Source organism: Athalia rosae, chromosome 2 (genome assembly GCF_917208135.1).
Source record: "Athalia rosae chromosome 2, iyAthRosa1.1, whole genome shotgun sequence".
Classification (NCBI taxonomy): Eukaryota; Metazoa; Arthropoda; class Insecta; order Hymenoptera; family Athaliidae; genus Athalia; species Athalia rosae.
In genome coordinates, this window is record NC_064027.1 from 30,097,397 (window position 1) to 30,113,288 (window position 15,892).

At 48.8% G+C, this 15,892-nt stretch overlaps 1 protein-coding gene across 2 annotated transcripts in view; it reads right to left on the minus strand.

The window, feature by feature from the left end:
• LOC105688474 (disintegrin and metalloproteinase domain-containing protein 10-like) overlaps positions 1-15,892 on the minus strand; it is a 36,053-nt gene that overhangs the window by 17,262 nt on the left and 2,899 nt on the right. For both annotated transcript variants that reach the window (XR_001103192.3, XM_048651511.1), the window contains 2 exons: positions 9,884-10,031; positions 4,287-4,405 (listed from right to left, as the gene is read on the minus strand). Coding sequence is in view for 1 of the 2 variants with exons in the window: in XM_048651511.1 (XP_048507468.1) it covers positions 4,287-4,405; positions 9,884-10,031 (267 nt within the window). In the remaining variant the exon portion in view is untranslated. The remainder of the gene's footprint in view (positions 1-4,286; positions 4,406-9,883; positions 10,032-15,892) is intronic.

The window sequence follows — 15,892 nt, forward strand, 5'->3', positions numbered from 1 at the left end:
TGCTACAGTCAACCGCGTCCGACACCCTCTCTCTCTCTCTCTCTATCTCTCTCCTCAGTCTCCGGAAGCGCCTCCATCCCCACGAGCAACACCGGCAGCTCTTTATCTTTAAGCCATTTGCGTAAAAGCTGCGCGTTCTGAATATTTAGCCCCCTCTTTCCGCCTCTTTTAAACTCAAAATGCCCGGCCGCCGTGACGTCAATGGGTTATATAAATTAAGGTGGATCTAAAGCGGCCGAAATAACCGACGCGACTCTTGCGACGGTGAAAAAACGTCGCTTCGTCGAATCGCTCGTCGTGTCCTTCGCCTGCACCGTTGAGGGGCTGCCAACGCGAAATAAAAATCGAATCCAAAAAACGAACGGAACGAAACGAAATTCTGGATTTCTCCGTCCGATCCGGACGGAGAGAGATTTTACCTGTCGTCACGCGACCCGAGCCGACCGGTAACCGTCATCCGCGCTATCCCTCCTAAGCTTTTAACCCGAAAGCCAACCCAAAATTGTCCGCTAAACCTCAAAAGCCTCGATACAACCGATCGTGATCCTGTGCACTCTGTGGGTTAACGCGGTTCGCCCCGTTCGAAACCGCGAGCTCGAAACATCGAAAACGTCTTCGTAGTTCCCGCAACTCGTCCGAGCCGATCGACGAGCCGAGAGAAAGAAGCGTCGCTCGATTTTTAACCCTCCCCTCCCCCCTCCACCCCCCCCCGTTGATTTTCCGCGCCGCGGACGCGAACGAATGAAAAAGTTGGAAAATATATTTTCAGTCATATTCTCGGCGGCGGCGGTATGCAACAGCTTACGCGTCCGACGATGTAGTCTACTAACTTATCCGCTATGCATTGGTATTCGAAAGCGATTATACGCTCCGCCTAGCGTATAATCCGATTACCGATACATCGCTGCCGAGCTTTTCAATAAGCCGATACCGCCGCCGCGCCGTTATAATTACAGGAGGTGTCACGTTTCAAAGCGTTCGCGTACGATGCGTTCGACGTGCGGGGCGGGTGAATCCAAGTCTTCGTACAACGAATATATCATTCGGCGAGAAGATACGCGGCTCGTGATTTTACCGATACAACCAACGGATTTGAAATCGATCGCTAAATATTCGTATCATTTACCCGTTCGTTCGCTCGTCCTTTTCTTCACCTTTCCTACCTTTATCGTCTTTCGGAGGTGGTACGTACGGTCTGAGAATCGTATGGAAGATCCTCAGGTACAAAGGACACCCCCGATTCAAAGTATTTTGCATCGGAGTCGAAACGTCAGCCGTATCCAATTTATTAGGTTTTTCTATACCGGCGACAGTTATACGATCTACATCCATCTCCTTCCTGTACGAGAACGGGGGTAGCTCATAGAAGAAATGAGAAGGAACGGGAGCCTCCTTGGCAATTTCAGCCGCTACTCGATCTGCATATCTATAAATGGAATCGTCGTCCTTTTGCCGGAGCTTTTCTCTCTCTTCCTCCGCTCTTTTTTCTTCTTCTTACTTCTTTCTACCTGCTTTCCACGCGATTCCTTATATCCTCCAATCTTCTACGACTGTGCGCTATCTACATAGGTATACGCGGATTGTATGTAATAATGATAACGATGATAATAATAATAATAATAATAATAATAATAATAACGCCAAACCCGCGTTTCCTTTATTCCATTTCCTTTTTCCAGTTTTTCTCTTTGCGGAACCGCACTTTCTCACCGTACGTAGGAATACGGGGCTTTCATTACCATTTCATTATCCTAGATTGTTCGCCCGCCCTTGCCGGTACCCACCGTAGGTCGCTCTTCGTCTACGTGCACCCGGCGGAAGAGGAGAGGAGGGAAGTGAAAATATCGAAGGGGAATAAGAACGAGGCGAATCGTCGCACGATCCAAATAAAACACTGCAGAGGAAAAATTGAACCGAGCGGAGAAAAGGACTCGAAAAGAGAAGGGGGGGGGGGGGGGGGGAGAGAAATAATCGAACGAAATGAAGACGGTAATCGTACCCTGCGATGAGAATGTTATTCGGGGGGGGGGAGGTTTACAGGAGTTAGCGAAATGTTGCGAATGAAATTAGTTGGTTCAGATGACCGATTGTACCGGACTCGAAGTATTATCATTCAAGAATTATTCGAGACTTTGCCGTTGATGTTTGGGTTGAATAGGGATCATAATTTGGGAATCAGAGAAGAAATTCTGAACGTGGAAGATGGAGAGTTTGAAAAGCGAAGAGTTGCAGCAGTTGGTTAGCGAACCAACATATAATTGAAAGACGGAAAGTAGTAATCGAATGAAGATGGTAAATCAAATTTTCAGCTCTGAGCGACGCAAATATTCCTATCTATCTAGTTTCTATATTATTCTCGCGTAATTTGATCTCAGAAAATCTGGATCTGGAGGCCACATTGATCGATCCATAAAATTGGTCGAGTTATCGCCAATTTTTCAATTTTTAAAGCGGACAAATTCAGATATCTCGATGGGAAAAATTCCTAGCCCAATTTGACCGACGGATTCGTGTTCCTGAGGTCAAAATACGTTAGAAAAGTGTCCCGCAATCGATTTTAAAAATACTTCATTTTTGGCCCAAAAATCAAAAAAATCCAAAGGGGTACCCCTTGAAATTTTGTCGATTTTGGACCAAAAAAAAATATTTCATTTTATATGCTATCTTGATGTATTTTGACCCCAGGAATCCGAATCTGGAAGCCAAATTAGTCTATCTATAAAATTGATCGAGTTATCGCAAATTTTTCGCATTTTTTGGCATAAAAATGGTGATATCTTGGAGGGAAAAATTCTTAGCTCAATTTACTCAACGGATTCGTGTTCCTGAGGTCAAATTACGTTGGAAAAGTGCCCTGCGATCGATTTTGAAAATACTTCATTTTTGGCCCAAAATTCGAAAAAATCCAAAGGGGTACCCCTTGGATTTTTTGCGATTTTGGGGTAAAAAATCAACTTTTGAAAAAAAATTGTTTCAGATCATATCTTAATGTAATTTGACCCCAGGAATCCGAATCTGGGAGCGAAATTGGCCTATCTATAAAATTGATCGAGTTATCGCCAATTTATCGATCGAAAATGTGAAAAATCAACTGTCTCTCAATGGGATCCATTCCTAATCCACTTATATCGATCCCTATGTCACGTTTCAGTAATTTATGGCCCAGTTTATAATCTGTAGGGGTTCAAATAGAGGAAATGAATTGATTTTAAAGAATTCAGAAACAATTTCTAAACATGAAGAGTCATCAGAAAAGTGGAATTGAAATTTGTGTATCCTTAAAAAATAAATGCAATTGAAAAAGATTCGATTCACATCCGAAGCTGCACGTTGATTCGAGGCAATAGCGAAACGCACGCGATTCGACCGTTTGAATTGATTGGGATGTTTACGCGCGTGACTTTTGCTCGAGTGGAACGGGGTGGCGATAAAACGAAGGAAGAGGGGGAGGAAGGAGAGGTCCTCGAGCGAGTACGGGACCCTTTTCTCGCCCTTTACTCGAGCACCGGAGTTACTTCTAAATTTCACGCAGCCCGTCGTCATCCACTCGAGTCACCAGACTCGCATATCGAGACCCCAGATGAACTTTTCGCAAGAGCTCTCGTCGCATCGTCGATTCGGGATACTCGGGCAACGCATCACGGCCAATCGCAAGCTCTGACCCCCTGATTATCTTTTTTCGTTTTAATTTTTCCTCGACTCCATCTCCGTAATTACTCCGTGTATTTTATATCCCAATCGCTCGGTAACGCCGTCGTTTCATTTCTGACCGGACGCGACGAATTTTCGATCCATTATCGCCGTTTCATATTTTTTGGATCGTATTTTGATCCGATGCGTTTGCGAGTGGGATATATGATATTGAATTCAGAGGAGGTAGTAAAAGGTATACAACCGAAAGAAAATAAAAAATCAATACCCTTGGAAATATAACCGTTCGAACGGAGTGTATATCCGGGTTTTTCAGGTATTCATAACTTCCCCTTTTTCTTACGTATTACCTATAGCTCGACCGTATCTCCTTTCCCTTATATTCCCTTTTTCCCATCCCTGTGCTCCTTCCGTATTCCGGTTATCCGATACCTTTTTATCCCTTCCGTCTCCTTATCCTTTCACCTTTTCGTCCTTTTCTTCTCCCTCTCATCCTCTCAATTTTATTCCTCATCGATATCGTTATCGCCACTTTTCAATCTTCACGAAGCATACAAGAATTATATTTCGCGGAGCGCAAAGTGCAGCTTCGCAAATTTACAAAATGCCGTTCCATAAAAATGAATAAAACTTACCCAAAATACTCCCGACGTACGCCCTGTTCGTGTCGAACGATATGATTCCGTCGGAATTTTCGAAAATCGCGTCGTCCGCGAACAAGCCACCGTCACGTACCAATTTTATCGTCCACATTCTGAAAAATAGAAAAATTTTAGTCCTCTGCGCAGCAGCAACAGCAGCAGCAGCTGTTTCAGCGAGAATCGAACGAGCGCGAAAGCACGAGGTTTGGAACAAAAAAAAACCGAAAAGGTGATCCCTTTCGTTGCGGGAGGAAACCTCAACAAACATTCGTAATACCTGTGTATGTAGCGAGATTCATAAGTGCACGGCACATTAAGCGTCATTCGGACAACAAAAATGGCTTCGACGAGTCGGGCACGTGCCGCGCGGACTTTCTTTTCACGCGTAAGCTTCGCGAAAGCTCTTGTAAATCTCGGAGTTCAGCTCCGCTCGACTCGCGATCCGCAACCCACCCCTATTTTCCCTCCCCCCGTTTTCCACATCGCGATCGGACTTCCCTACATTTTTCCACCTTTTCTCTATTTTCCCATATCTCGCGAGATTCGCGGTGAAAATCAATTTCGAGATCTCGCCCCTCTCCCCGTTCGCAGGCGCCTCGTCCTCCTCGGTCATACCGACGGAGGAAAATGCGAAACGCGACGCGAAATCAAATCGAGATCGGATCGGATACGTTGGGCGAATCACGTGTTTCGCTTGACGACGCGCGTTACGCGAAAATACGTACAAGTAGAAGTAAAACATCGCGTAACGGGGTAACGTAATGCTATGACGCTCTTCTCCGCGAAGCGGTTTAATCGATAAAATTGAAACGCTCGAGGAAGCGGGTGAAAATCAGAGGAGAGTCCGGAGGCGCCACGCCGCTGCAGGCTGATCGTCGGTCGGGCGCACGTATCGCACGTGTATTTTCACCGGTGAAACACGATGTCCTGAAAACGACGAACCGTTCATTTGCTACACCTACACGTACCCGGGGTAGTAGGTGTACGCGGGAGGTAAACAAGGTTGGAAATACGTGGGTGCTACGGTACGTAACGCGCGTATCAACGCGACGTCACGCACTACCTGCGCCGGAAAACACTTTGTTTGTTTTTGTTTTTTTTTTTTCTTCAATCTTTTCATTATCGTTGAATACGACCTCTGCCGCTGCTACGTACGTACGTACGTCATCGATTGTTGTTGTTATTATTTTGTTCTTTCACTCGCACGAATCACGGGGAAAGATGATTGAATTCTCTGACCCCGTCGGACTACGGAGGTGAGGTAATTTTCGGGTATCATGTAGCGCCTAATTTTTTTCAACGGATAAGCTCTTCCGGCGGCTAAAAAGGGGTTGAATTTTATTTCCAAATCCCGCGAAATCCCCGACTCGGTAGGGCGTACACACACCCCCTTCGCGAATTGAATTTTGCGAAATCTGACGGATTGAATTTTTGAAACACCGCGCGAGAGAAAGAAAAGGTCGCGGATCCGGCGCTCGATATCCGTCTTCGAGTAAAATCCGAATTCCGAGATCCGGAAGAATTTTCTCCCCCTGCAACGACGGAGACGAGATTCGGCGTACCGCTCGCTAACCCGCGGCTCTCGAAGGGATGAAAAGGGAAAAGGGCGAAGGAAGGAGCCGGGCGGCGGCGGCGGTGGACCGGAAGTGCGAAGATCAGCTCGAAGGGTCAAGCGTGGATGTGGATATATATAGTCGTAGTCTGCACCCCGAGGGCTCGGAGGTGATGATCATTAGCGCCAGAATTCCCATTCAAACTCCTTCGTCCCCCCCCCCCCCCACCGGTGCTGACCAAATGCTTGCTCAGCATCTACCTACGTCTAGTTATACGCCGTGCGGGGAACACACCTACAGATATACCGGAAACGGGGCCATCCGCGTCCTTCGCGAGGTTGGTAAAAAATTCCACCTACCGAACTCCGCTTACCGCGATTACGAGTAACGCCATTCCCTCTTTTCCTTTTTCCTCTCTATTTGTTTCTTTTTTTTTTTTTCTTTGTTTTTTTTTTTCTCTCTTCGCCCCACGAGGAACACCGTTCCCCGGACCGGGGCGCCGCGCTTCGCTCGAACGACGTACGTATATACGTTGTGTAATCGACGATTAATCGAGGAAAAAAATTAGGAGAGGGGGGGGGCAGAATAGCCTCGGGGGATTTTGGGGGCCGACAGATTCAACGTGAGATATCCCCGCGATGACCCTGGAAAAAAGACGACGTCGCCTCCGCGTTTAGCCCTGTCCCAAATAACGGGCCACAATTACGGTGTATACGTAGTCGATGTGCGCGTCTAGGCGAAGCCGATCGAGGATTCGCATCACCTCCTGTCCCAGGTTCAGAGTACGCGTAGCGTTCGCCCGGCGGGAGGGCAACGCGACAGATTTCAGATCGAACGCAAGAACACCACGGGACCCAGGTCGCGGAGTGTGCGAGATGAGAATCGAGCGAGTACGTACGTACGCAACGGGGGGAAAATACGCGTTGTATCGTCGCGGTCGCTCGATCGCGCGATCGGAAACCCGATTTCGATTCATCGGCGAACTTATCGCGGGGAAAAATTGATAGGGCGGTACGTAAGTTCAACGGTACGTAAAAAAATTGAATCGAAAAATATAGGAGACCCTCGGCCTTCTCTCCTCATTTGTTGCGTTTATTTTCACTCACGATCGGCGCGTTCGTGGGACTCGCGGCGAGTCGGTGGCGTCGCTCCGGAAAGACGTAGATTTCAGCGGGCGTTCGAGGAGCTTTTTTTTCTACGCGATACAAAGATTGTCCGGCGATTTCGCTCCGACGGGGATTATATTCGTATACCTGCGTTAAAAATAGCGGGAGGGAGGGAGGGAGGGAGGGGCGCGCGCGGGGTAGTTGGGGCGATTCGGAGATGATTTCGCGAGGACGCGGGATGAGGTGGATTTGACGAATCTGCATCGATCGCGGATTCGTGTACGACCCGGTTAACGTACGTACACGTACCTATGCGAGGTTTACAAGCGTACACGTAGTCCGTCGTACACCGTCGGTCGGTCGGTCGGTCGTAGGGCGTTATATTCCAGGAGTCGGTCACGACCCGGTGATCAATCACGTCCAAAGAACTGGAGCCCCGGCCCTGACCCTTTGACGAAATACCCTAACGAAGCGTACCCTGTATACCTGAATCTATATACCGTAGGTGGGCGCAGAGTTCGTTGAAAAGCTTCTTCGAAAAGGCTTCGCTCCGACGCGATCGTCTCGCGGTACGCCGCCCGTCCACGAACCGCTGCTAATAAAATGAACGAATAACCTTGACCGTATTTCCTCGTATCGTTATACGATTACACGGCACGGCTACGTAAGCACCTCACATCCAATTGTTGAATTCCACTATTCTCGCTGTTCTCCGAAGGGAACGGATACGACCCTGGGGCAGAAATGGGATATCGCGCTCCTACGCGACGACCTCCTCGTTACGCGACTCCGATTCGCCGTTCGCAACCGATTTTTCGAACCTCTCGCGTCGGTGGCATCCGGTTTTGACGATTATCCCGTAAAACCGGAAGACCACGCGCTAAAATCCGCCGCACGAAGCGTCCGAGAGAAGGCAACGCGGAGAAGCTGCTCGACGAATCGACGATGGAAGTAGGCGAAACGGATGAGTAAAAGTAAAAATCCATCGTAGGAAGGGAATCGCGTGGGTCTCTCCTCGGGTCCGACGTATTTACGTGGCGTCGTAGACATATTTCGAATAATATCGCAGTGTAACTATACGTAGTTTGTTATAATCAATAACATAGAGCTCGCAGGGAGTGGCCGCACACATCTGTCTCCCCTTCCGGAGTTTCCGTCCCAAAAAATCAAGGTGGCTACGGGGGAATCCTCCTCTCGGTTATCGTATCGCGGCGGTCGAATTCGGATCCGTTCCGGTCGTCCGGGTGATCCGGAGTCCTTCATTTTTCTCCCCCTCGCTCGTTCTTTTCCCCCTCCTCATCTTTACACCCGTCCGACGGTTCCGAGGTGAAATAAAACTGCACAAGCGAGGCGGATAAAACTTGGAAATTCGCGACTCGAGACTCAAAGTTGAGTGTCTCGTGCCAGACGTACCTACACACCAGTCCGGAGTATAACGGTAGCGGTGCAGGGAGTCCTGCTTTACATTTTATTGCTTGTCTCCCGGATTCGGTGGATTTACATAAAGAAAGACGGACGACGAACGTCACGAGGACCGTCGTCCCCTCTACTACCTCCTTCCGTCTCTCTCTTTCTTTATTCTCTCCTACTTGTACACGAGAAAAATGTCGAGGAATTTTTCGACACATTTCTCGCGACGCCGCGGTCCAACGGGACCGTTGTATTTGCTCGCTTAGGTATTACGTGAAAGTCGACGACGAATTTGCCCTTTTGTCGGGATGCTAAAGTTCAAATAAAACAGAATCACCGCGTTCCACTCTCTCGCCGTTGCGACGGAGCAAGAGAGAGAGAGAGAGAGAGAGAGAGAGAGAGAGAGAGAGAGAGAGAGAGAGAGAGAGAGAGACACGCGCCGCGTCTGTTGCAACACACAATTTTGAGGCCAATGGAAAGTTCCGTCGGTGGATTCGCGAAATCCGCAGCCCACGTAGCGAACGCGTCGCGTACGGGGAGCGTCGGACGAAAATCGTTCCCGCGACATTTTCCGCGATATCGCGTGAAAAAAAAATTGACCACCTTTCGTTTTCCCCGTTTCCACCTCAGCTCGAAAATTCTCGCTTTCGGCGCCCGCGCGCGATACCCGGAAAGGTATATTACCGAGGATAAATTAAAAGAACCGAGGCGGGTGTGAAGAAAAAAAGAAAAAGAAAAATAAAAAAAAAAGAACATTTCGAACGAGGAGAAAAAAAACAAAAACAAATGGGAAGGTGCGGGATAAAAGACGTCTCCGAGGTTAAGGACGATTTGCGACTTCCCCGTCACTTTCGGACCCGGACGTATAATACGAACGCGTGGAAAACTTCGTTCCGTCTCCCGTTTCCCGGGGTTTTTCGAAGCGACGCGACGCCTTCCGCGGGACGCCTTACACCCCTCTCCCCCCCACCCCCGATCGACCCCTGGAAGCGAAGAACGTAAATTAGGAGTGTATTTGTCCCGCGGGCATTCGGGCGACAGCTTCGCCCGAATGCCCGCGGCCGTTCTTCCCCCCCCTCCCCCGGGAATCTCTCCGAAAGTAAAACTCGGTCGAAAAAATAACATTGAAAAATGTACAAGCCTTTAACGCGAGCGCGAGTACGGCGCAAGTATATAAATGTGGGTCGATTTTGTTTCGCCAACTTATTTCGCCCCTGGATTTTCCACGTTTGTGTTTCCTCGGCGGACGAACGAGTTGGAAAATTTATCCGCGACGATCGGTTGGCTGCTCCTCCGCGGTATCGTTTCTTCAATTTTTCATCAACTGCGGCAAAATCGTTCGGCGCTGCACCGCCGGACGATTATTACGCAGCGCAGGGGTCGTTCCCGATTCCTCTGGGAATCGGTGGTAATCAGCGGTTACCGATTGTAATCGGGAGAGGGCTACGAATGCGAATCGATCGATTGTTCGAAAATTGGAGGAAAAAAAAACAAACAAACAAACAAACAGAATCGCACTCACTTGTCGAGGGCGTGCAGCCGTAGAGTCAAGGGTTGGTCTTTGAGGTTGTCGGAAGCGTCGCGACGCACACGATCGCGATGTTGACGCAACGCCGAAGTGTCGTACCAAGCAGCCCCATAATGTCGGATGTACGAACCCCTCGATATACCTGTGAACAGAATCGGATGTCATTGTCAACTTCGATGCAGCGACCAAAAAAGGAAAAAACACAAAGAAAAAAACAACACAAAGAGCAAAAACAGGAAATACAGGAGGAAACTCGTGTTCCGCGTCCGCACGTATTTTTCCTCCGGAATTTCTGGAGGAAAAAAAAATCACCGCGTACAGCTCCGCGGTGAGGCACACGGCGTGTTAACGCCGCTGACGCCCGCGGTATGCGATATCGAATTGACCGCGTCATACCGACGGCATACCGTACCGTACGCGTATCGTACTTATACATACACCCGGGTGTGTATGTCCCGCGGAATTCCCTTTCCATTAGTCGAACGGGGTCGAGAATTCGGACCATCGTTGCGAACCGGGGCGTCGGGCATCGCCACCGCGGCTCTCCTACCTGCACCCCGCGGATAACGATCATCCGCCCGCGTCAAACTCGACGGACTTCGGTCCACCGTCGAGATTTCAGTTATACACACACGTGACGCCCGTGTTCAACGTTTCGACCAGGTGTATAGGTGCGACGTTGCGTTTCGTCCACGTGTGCGCTGGTCATATTATTATAACCGGAAGTGCGGAGGCGTTCCGCCGTGTACTTGTAGTCACTGAATTTCCGGTCCGACGGACCTTCGAATATTATACCGCGATATCGTGACGATCCGTTGTACGAACGAACATTGACCGAGCCGCGGCGCTACCCTGCGCCCCGGTCTTCGCCGTCGGCAGAGAATTTCCGCGATCGGAATACCGGAATTCGATTTTTTTTTCGCAACAGCTTCTTTCGGGTGTGTGACCTTTTGTTCCGCTTGCGGAACACCGCCGTTGGAGAAGCGTAGCAATTTCGGTGCACGATACCGCGTTCGATTCCACATCAATTCGGTGGAGTTTTTTTTTTTTCTTTTTTGTTTCCCCTCCCCCCACCACCGTTGATTTGGGTTCCCGGTGTTTCGGAATCGCCTCTTTTTCGGAGGAAATAAGAGCCGGAGGTACGGGAGAACCGTTCGTGAGCGACGTCATCCGCAGCTCTGTATATCGGCGTTAATTACTCCACTGATTTCGGTCCATTACTCTTGAATGTACGAGGAGCGGCGAAGGGGTGAGGTGGGGGGAGGGGGGGGGGGAGGGCCGGATTCGTAAACTGTACCGAATCTCACCCCCCCTTCCCCCCCCGCCCCTGGGGTTGTTACAGCGCGCGCGGTGCAACCGGCGCCGTCGTTTCCCTTTCCTGTACCCCATCCCCCGGTCCCCGAAGCCGCCCCTCTCGCTCCTTCCGAATTCCCCTTCCGTTATCCCCGTTGCGGGGGGGGGATCGCGCGCGCCGCCCGTTTCGGTGATATAAATCCGCGGTCGGGTGATTTGTTTCATTTTAGTAGACACGCTACCGTAATTATCGAAAGCTTCGAGGCTTACGGACGATGTTTGATGGTCAATTTTTGTGTACGTACGTACGTACGTAGGTAGGATACGGTTTTATACCGCCCATAATTACAGATATGACGGATCGGAGTCGCGACGAAAAAAAGGGGGAAAAGGATCGACCGAGAGGATATTTATTTATCCCGAGTTCCGCTCCCGTGCGCGACGTACGTACTTACTTACTCACAGGTGGAGAGAATCGAGGGTCGTAGGAGTCGTCGGCCGTTTATCGGATTTCTGATCCTGGATCGGTTCCGCGCTTCAACAACTTTGACGACGTAAGGATTCTTATTCGGGCGAAGCGGTTGGGGATTTCACGGGCGTAAGATACCCGCGCGTTCCGTCGAACGTATACATATACGGTTTTACGCCTCATTTTATTAGGGTGCGATTAAGTCTTCGACTCTTTCGGACGAATGAATTTTGAAAATAAACCCCGTCGCGATTCGACGTCGCGAAGACGTCGAAAACGTCGCAGTCGGTGTGTAAAACTTGTCGAATTCCCGTCCCTTTTGTACCCCGTCCTTTTTATTTTACTTATTAGCCTCCCCCTCCCGAGACACGAGCCGAGGGAAACGCCGGGGGTGGAGAGGTCGAAAAGGCAATCGAACTCTGAAAGTCGAATCGAAGGCGGCAAATTCCAACAGCAGCTGGGGGGCAAGAGGACGCGGTATATACATAGATATAGATATATATGTATAAGGGTGAAACTGACGGGGTGACTCGATTCCTTCGATATACCTACATTTATATATATAAAAGGAAAACTTCTTCGTGCTTCCCATTTCTCTCTCTTCTCCCTTCCCCGTTTCCAGCGCAATCTGGTATACGAGTACGTATACATTATATACACCGGATACATACATATGTACACCGAACGTACATAGGGTATACAGACGAACCGTACACCTATAGATCGCATCCGACTCTGAAAAGTCACGTGGCCGCCGCAAACTGTCGCCTAACAAAGTATAGATATCCAACTGATTCAAACTTACCCTATTTTCCTACTACCCTACCCCACCCAGCTGCTAGGTTTCCCTGCGACGTTTAACAGAAGTAAAACCTTCTGGTTCCCTACCCTTTTTCGTCGTCGCTCCGCGTCCTTTCTCCGCCGTACGCGCTTCCGATTGTTCGAATCTTTCGGAATTTCTTCGAGGAAAAAACCAAAAACTCGCGCAGATCGTCGAGAGTCGTGGAGAGAACCGTGCGGACGCGGGTTACGTAACTCGTCGCTCGCGCTTCGAATCAAATCTCACCGTAGAAACGTTAACGTAATAGCGTAGCCAAGAATTAGAAAGTTCCGCAGCGGCGTCAGGTGCGCGAGCAGAGGGCGAGAAAAAGGTATGCGGACAAATAGACGGAGGCTCGCTGAGAAGTAATACGGGACGGGTGAAAAGGATGCGGAGGGGAGAGGGTCGAATCGACGTGTCTAATTTACCCCCAGGTCACGTATCCCGGTTGGTTTAATTAAGCGCGCAGTCGAGGCACTCGCGTAGGGGTTCGACTACGGTCGCCACCCCGACGCCGCCGCCGCTCTCCTCATCTCCGGTGCACCGCCAGCCAACGGCAACCCTCCCCCCCCCGACTAAGAGTTAAACCGAAGAAGATTTTGTTACACTCCTCCGCGTATGTCGTGCGAACGCGTACCCACGCGGAGACGGTAGCGGCGGACGTGCCAAATTTTCTCCGTTCCTTCCCTCGCCCCCGTCGTTTTTTTCTCTCACCCTCCCCCCCTATTTTTCCCTTACGCCTCCTCCCCTCCGACGGGCGATCCGCCCGGTGGTACGTCGAGAAAAACGTCTTTGAACGACGTCAGAGCCACCCATTTCGTCGCGTCGCGACGACACGCGCGGGTCTACCGAATATACCGAGTACGAATCTAGGTACGTACACGTAATCGGACACGCATCGATCTACCGTACGCCGCAAGCTCCGCAGCCGCGGCTCGCGGTGGAAAAGATGAGAGAGAAAATCCCGTCTCGAATGCAAATCGCGATTCAATATCGGGTCATTAACGGATCCGGATACGGAGGAGGAGGAGGAGGAGGGATCGCGCACGTACCGTGGGTTATAAATGTACCTATAACGTACCTACCTACCGCCCACTCCGCGTTAAATCTGTACCCTAATTCGTCGATAAAAGTTGTTCCGTCTGGAGATTTTTTTTTCATTCGAAAGGGTCGAGGTTACGCTGCGATGTGATAGTAACGGAGATGAATGCGACGAATCGGGGAAAGAAGGTTGTTTTTGCTGCGTTGTATCGTGCGCGGTCCGGGGAACACTATGATCGTGATTCGTTGGCATTATTCATGCATTCCATTAACTCCGCAGTTAGTTTGTTTGCAATTTATTCGACCGTTCGCAATTTCAGAGATGGAATATTCGGTTATTATTTTGTATTCGGAAAACCGAAAAATCGAGTTACCTCGACCGGTGTTAATCGTAGTACTCTCGTTCGGTTACCGTATATGTATAGACTTGCTCCGATCGCCTTCGATTCCTGCCACTGAAAATTCTCCTTCTACACTTTTCATTCAATTTTCGAGTCCTTTTTGTTATTTCGTCGTTCGATCGCGTTGTTATCGTTGCTATTTTTCTCTCCTCGTTTTTCATCGTTTCCGTTCCGTCCGTCGTCTCTTCTTCTTCCCGTCCTGTTTGTTTGTCTTCAATTTATCCGATGTTGTTTCGCATCGTCGTGTTTTTATTTTTATTTCTATTTTTAGAAATGGAACGAATCTCCATCTTCTGTATAAAAATGCTGTACCTTGAGAGCTCGAAACCAGGGGGATAACGGAAATACATTTTAATTAAGAAACTACGTGACTAGGAAGGGAAACGAGATTCTACATCAGTTGCAAGATTTTCCGCTTCTGCAACCCACCGATCTCCCACCTATAGCGTACGCCTTTTCATTCAAAATCGTCAGAATATTCCCTCTTTGTCCTGAATTTTATTTATTTATTTTTTTTTCAAAATTATCGCAAATCGTAGCTTGTGGTAACGAGAATTTATTTTCGGCACGGAAGAAACCACTCAAATTGATGAGAAAACCCCAAGTCAAATTTCAGAGTCAACGAGCGAATTTTTCAAAACGGACGTAATTTTTGTTTTCCTCGTTTCTCCACTCTCGAGCATTTCGTAGGTATACATATAGACCTAGCCTCACCCGAGCTTCGTCAAAGGTAGAGGGAAGAAAAGGAATTTTTCGAATAAATTTTTTATCGCTTCAGGTACGCTCACGTGTACAAGGCAGCTCATAGATATGGCGTTTCTATTTGCGGAGAACCGTTCATCCGCACCACCTTCGACTTTTACAGCACAATCGGGAGACTTCAGAGTTCTACCCCACCCGTCCCGACCGACCGACCTACGAAACGGTAGGGTAAGGAGCTCGTTCCGCTACAGAGAGAGAGAACGCCGCTGTACGGGGTGCTCGATATTTCGCAAAATAGGAAATATCCAAATTTGGGGCGGCGGAAAAAAAATCTCACGTCCGATCTCCGGCCGGGGCTATTTCTCCCTTCGATTCCGCGAGAGTTAGCTCCAAGAATTGCAGAGGAGCGACGCGAAATCCAAACTTCGCGGACCTCAATAGCGAGCATTTTTTCGAACGGTCTACCCTGTACGGCGTATCCGAGTCTTTCGACTATAGATGGTACACCTGGATGTGTACGTACAGGTAGAAGATAAAGGGGATACGTCGCGGAGGGAAGAAGGAGCCGATGCTCCTGTGGGATCTTGTACGAGGATGCTCGGGATATTTCTGGTGCTTTCTGCAGCAGCGCACAAACGGCCCTCTCTTTTCACACGTTACCGCTGCACGACGCCCTCGACGCCGGGCGTCTCTTCTTTTTCTACCTCGTCGAGGCCCCGTTTCCTCCCTCGATTTTTTCCCATCTCTTTCGCGATTTATTTTTCTTCTTTTTGTCCTCGTACCTTCTTTCTCTTACCGTTACTCTTTCTATCGGCCATTTCGCGTTTTTTTTTTTTCCTCTCACTTTTCATACGTTGCGCGTATGGTCCAGAGTCGAACCTACGCAATATCCGACTCTGTAAATGTCCGAGTTTCGTCCCTCGAACGTCCGTTTCTTCGATTTTTTTCCTCCGTGTGAAAAGTTTTGGTTCTTTTCGTTCGCAGGATGATTTTCACAGAGATTCAATACCGTTATACCACGTAGCGTATCGATGATTGTCGATGGAGTAAAAAATAAATCAACGAACAAATCAGAAAAAAAATCGTTGCTCGGTGCAACAATAGTACCTACGGACTTTTTTCTTACTTTTCTTACTTTTCTATTTTTCTCTCTCGTACACGTATTTGCATAGATGTACATAAACATAGAAGTGCAGCTGGTAATTAGTAGGAATTATATTATACTTTTTTCTTAATTCAACTGGAAGTTTATGCAAATTACAGCCTCGCTAAAGACG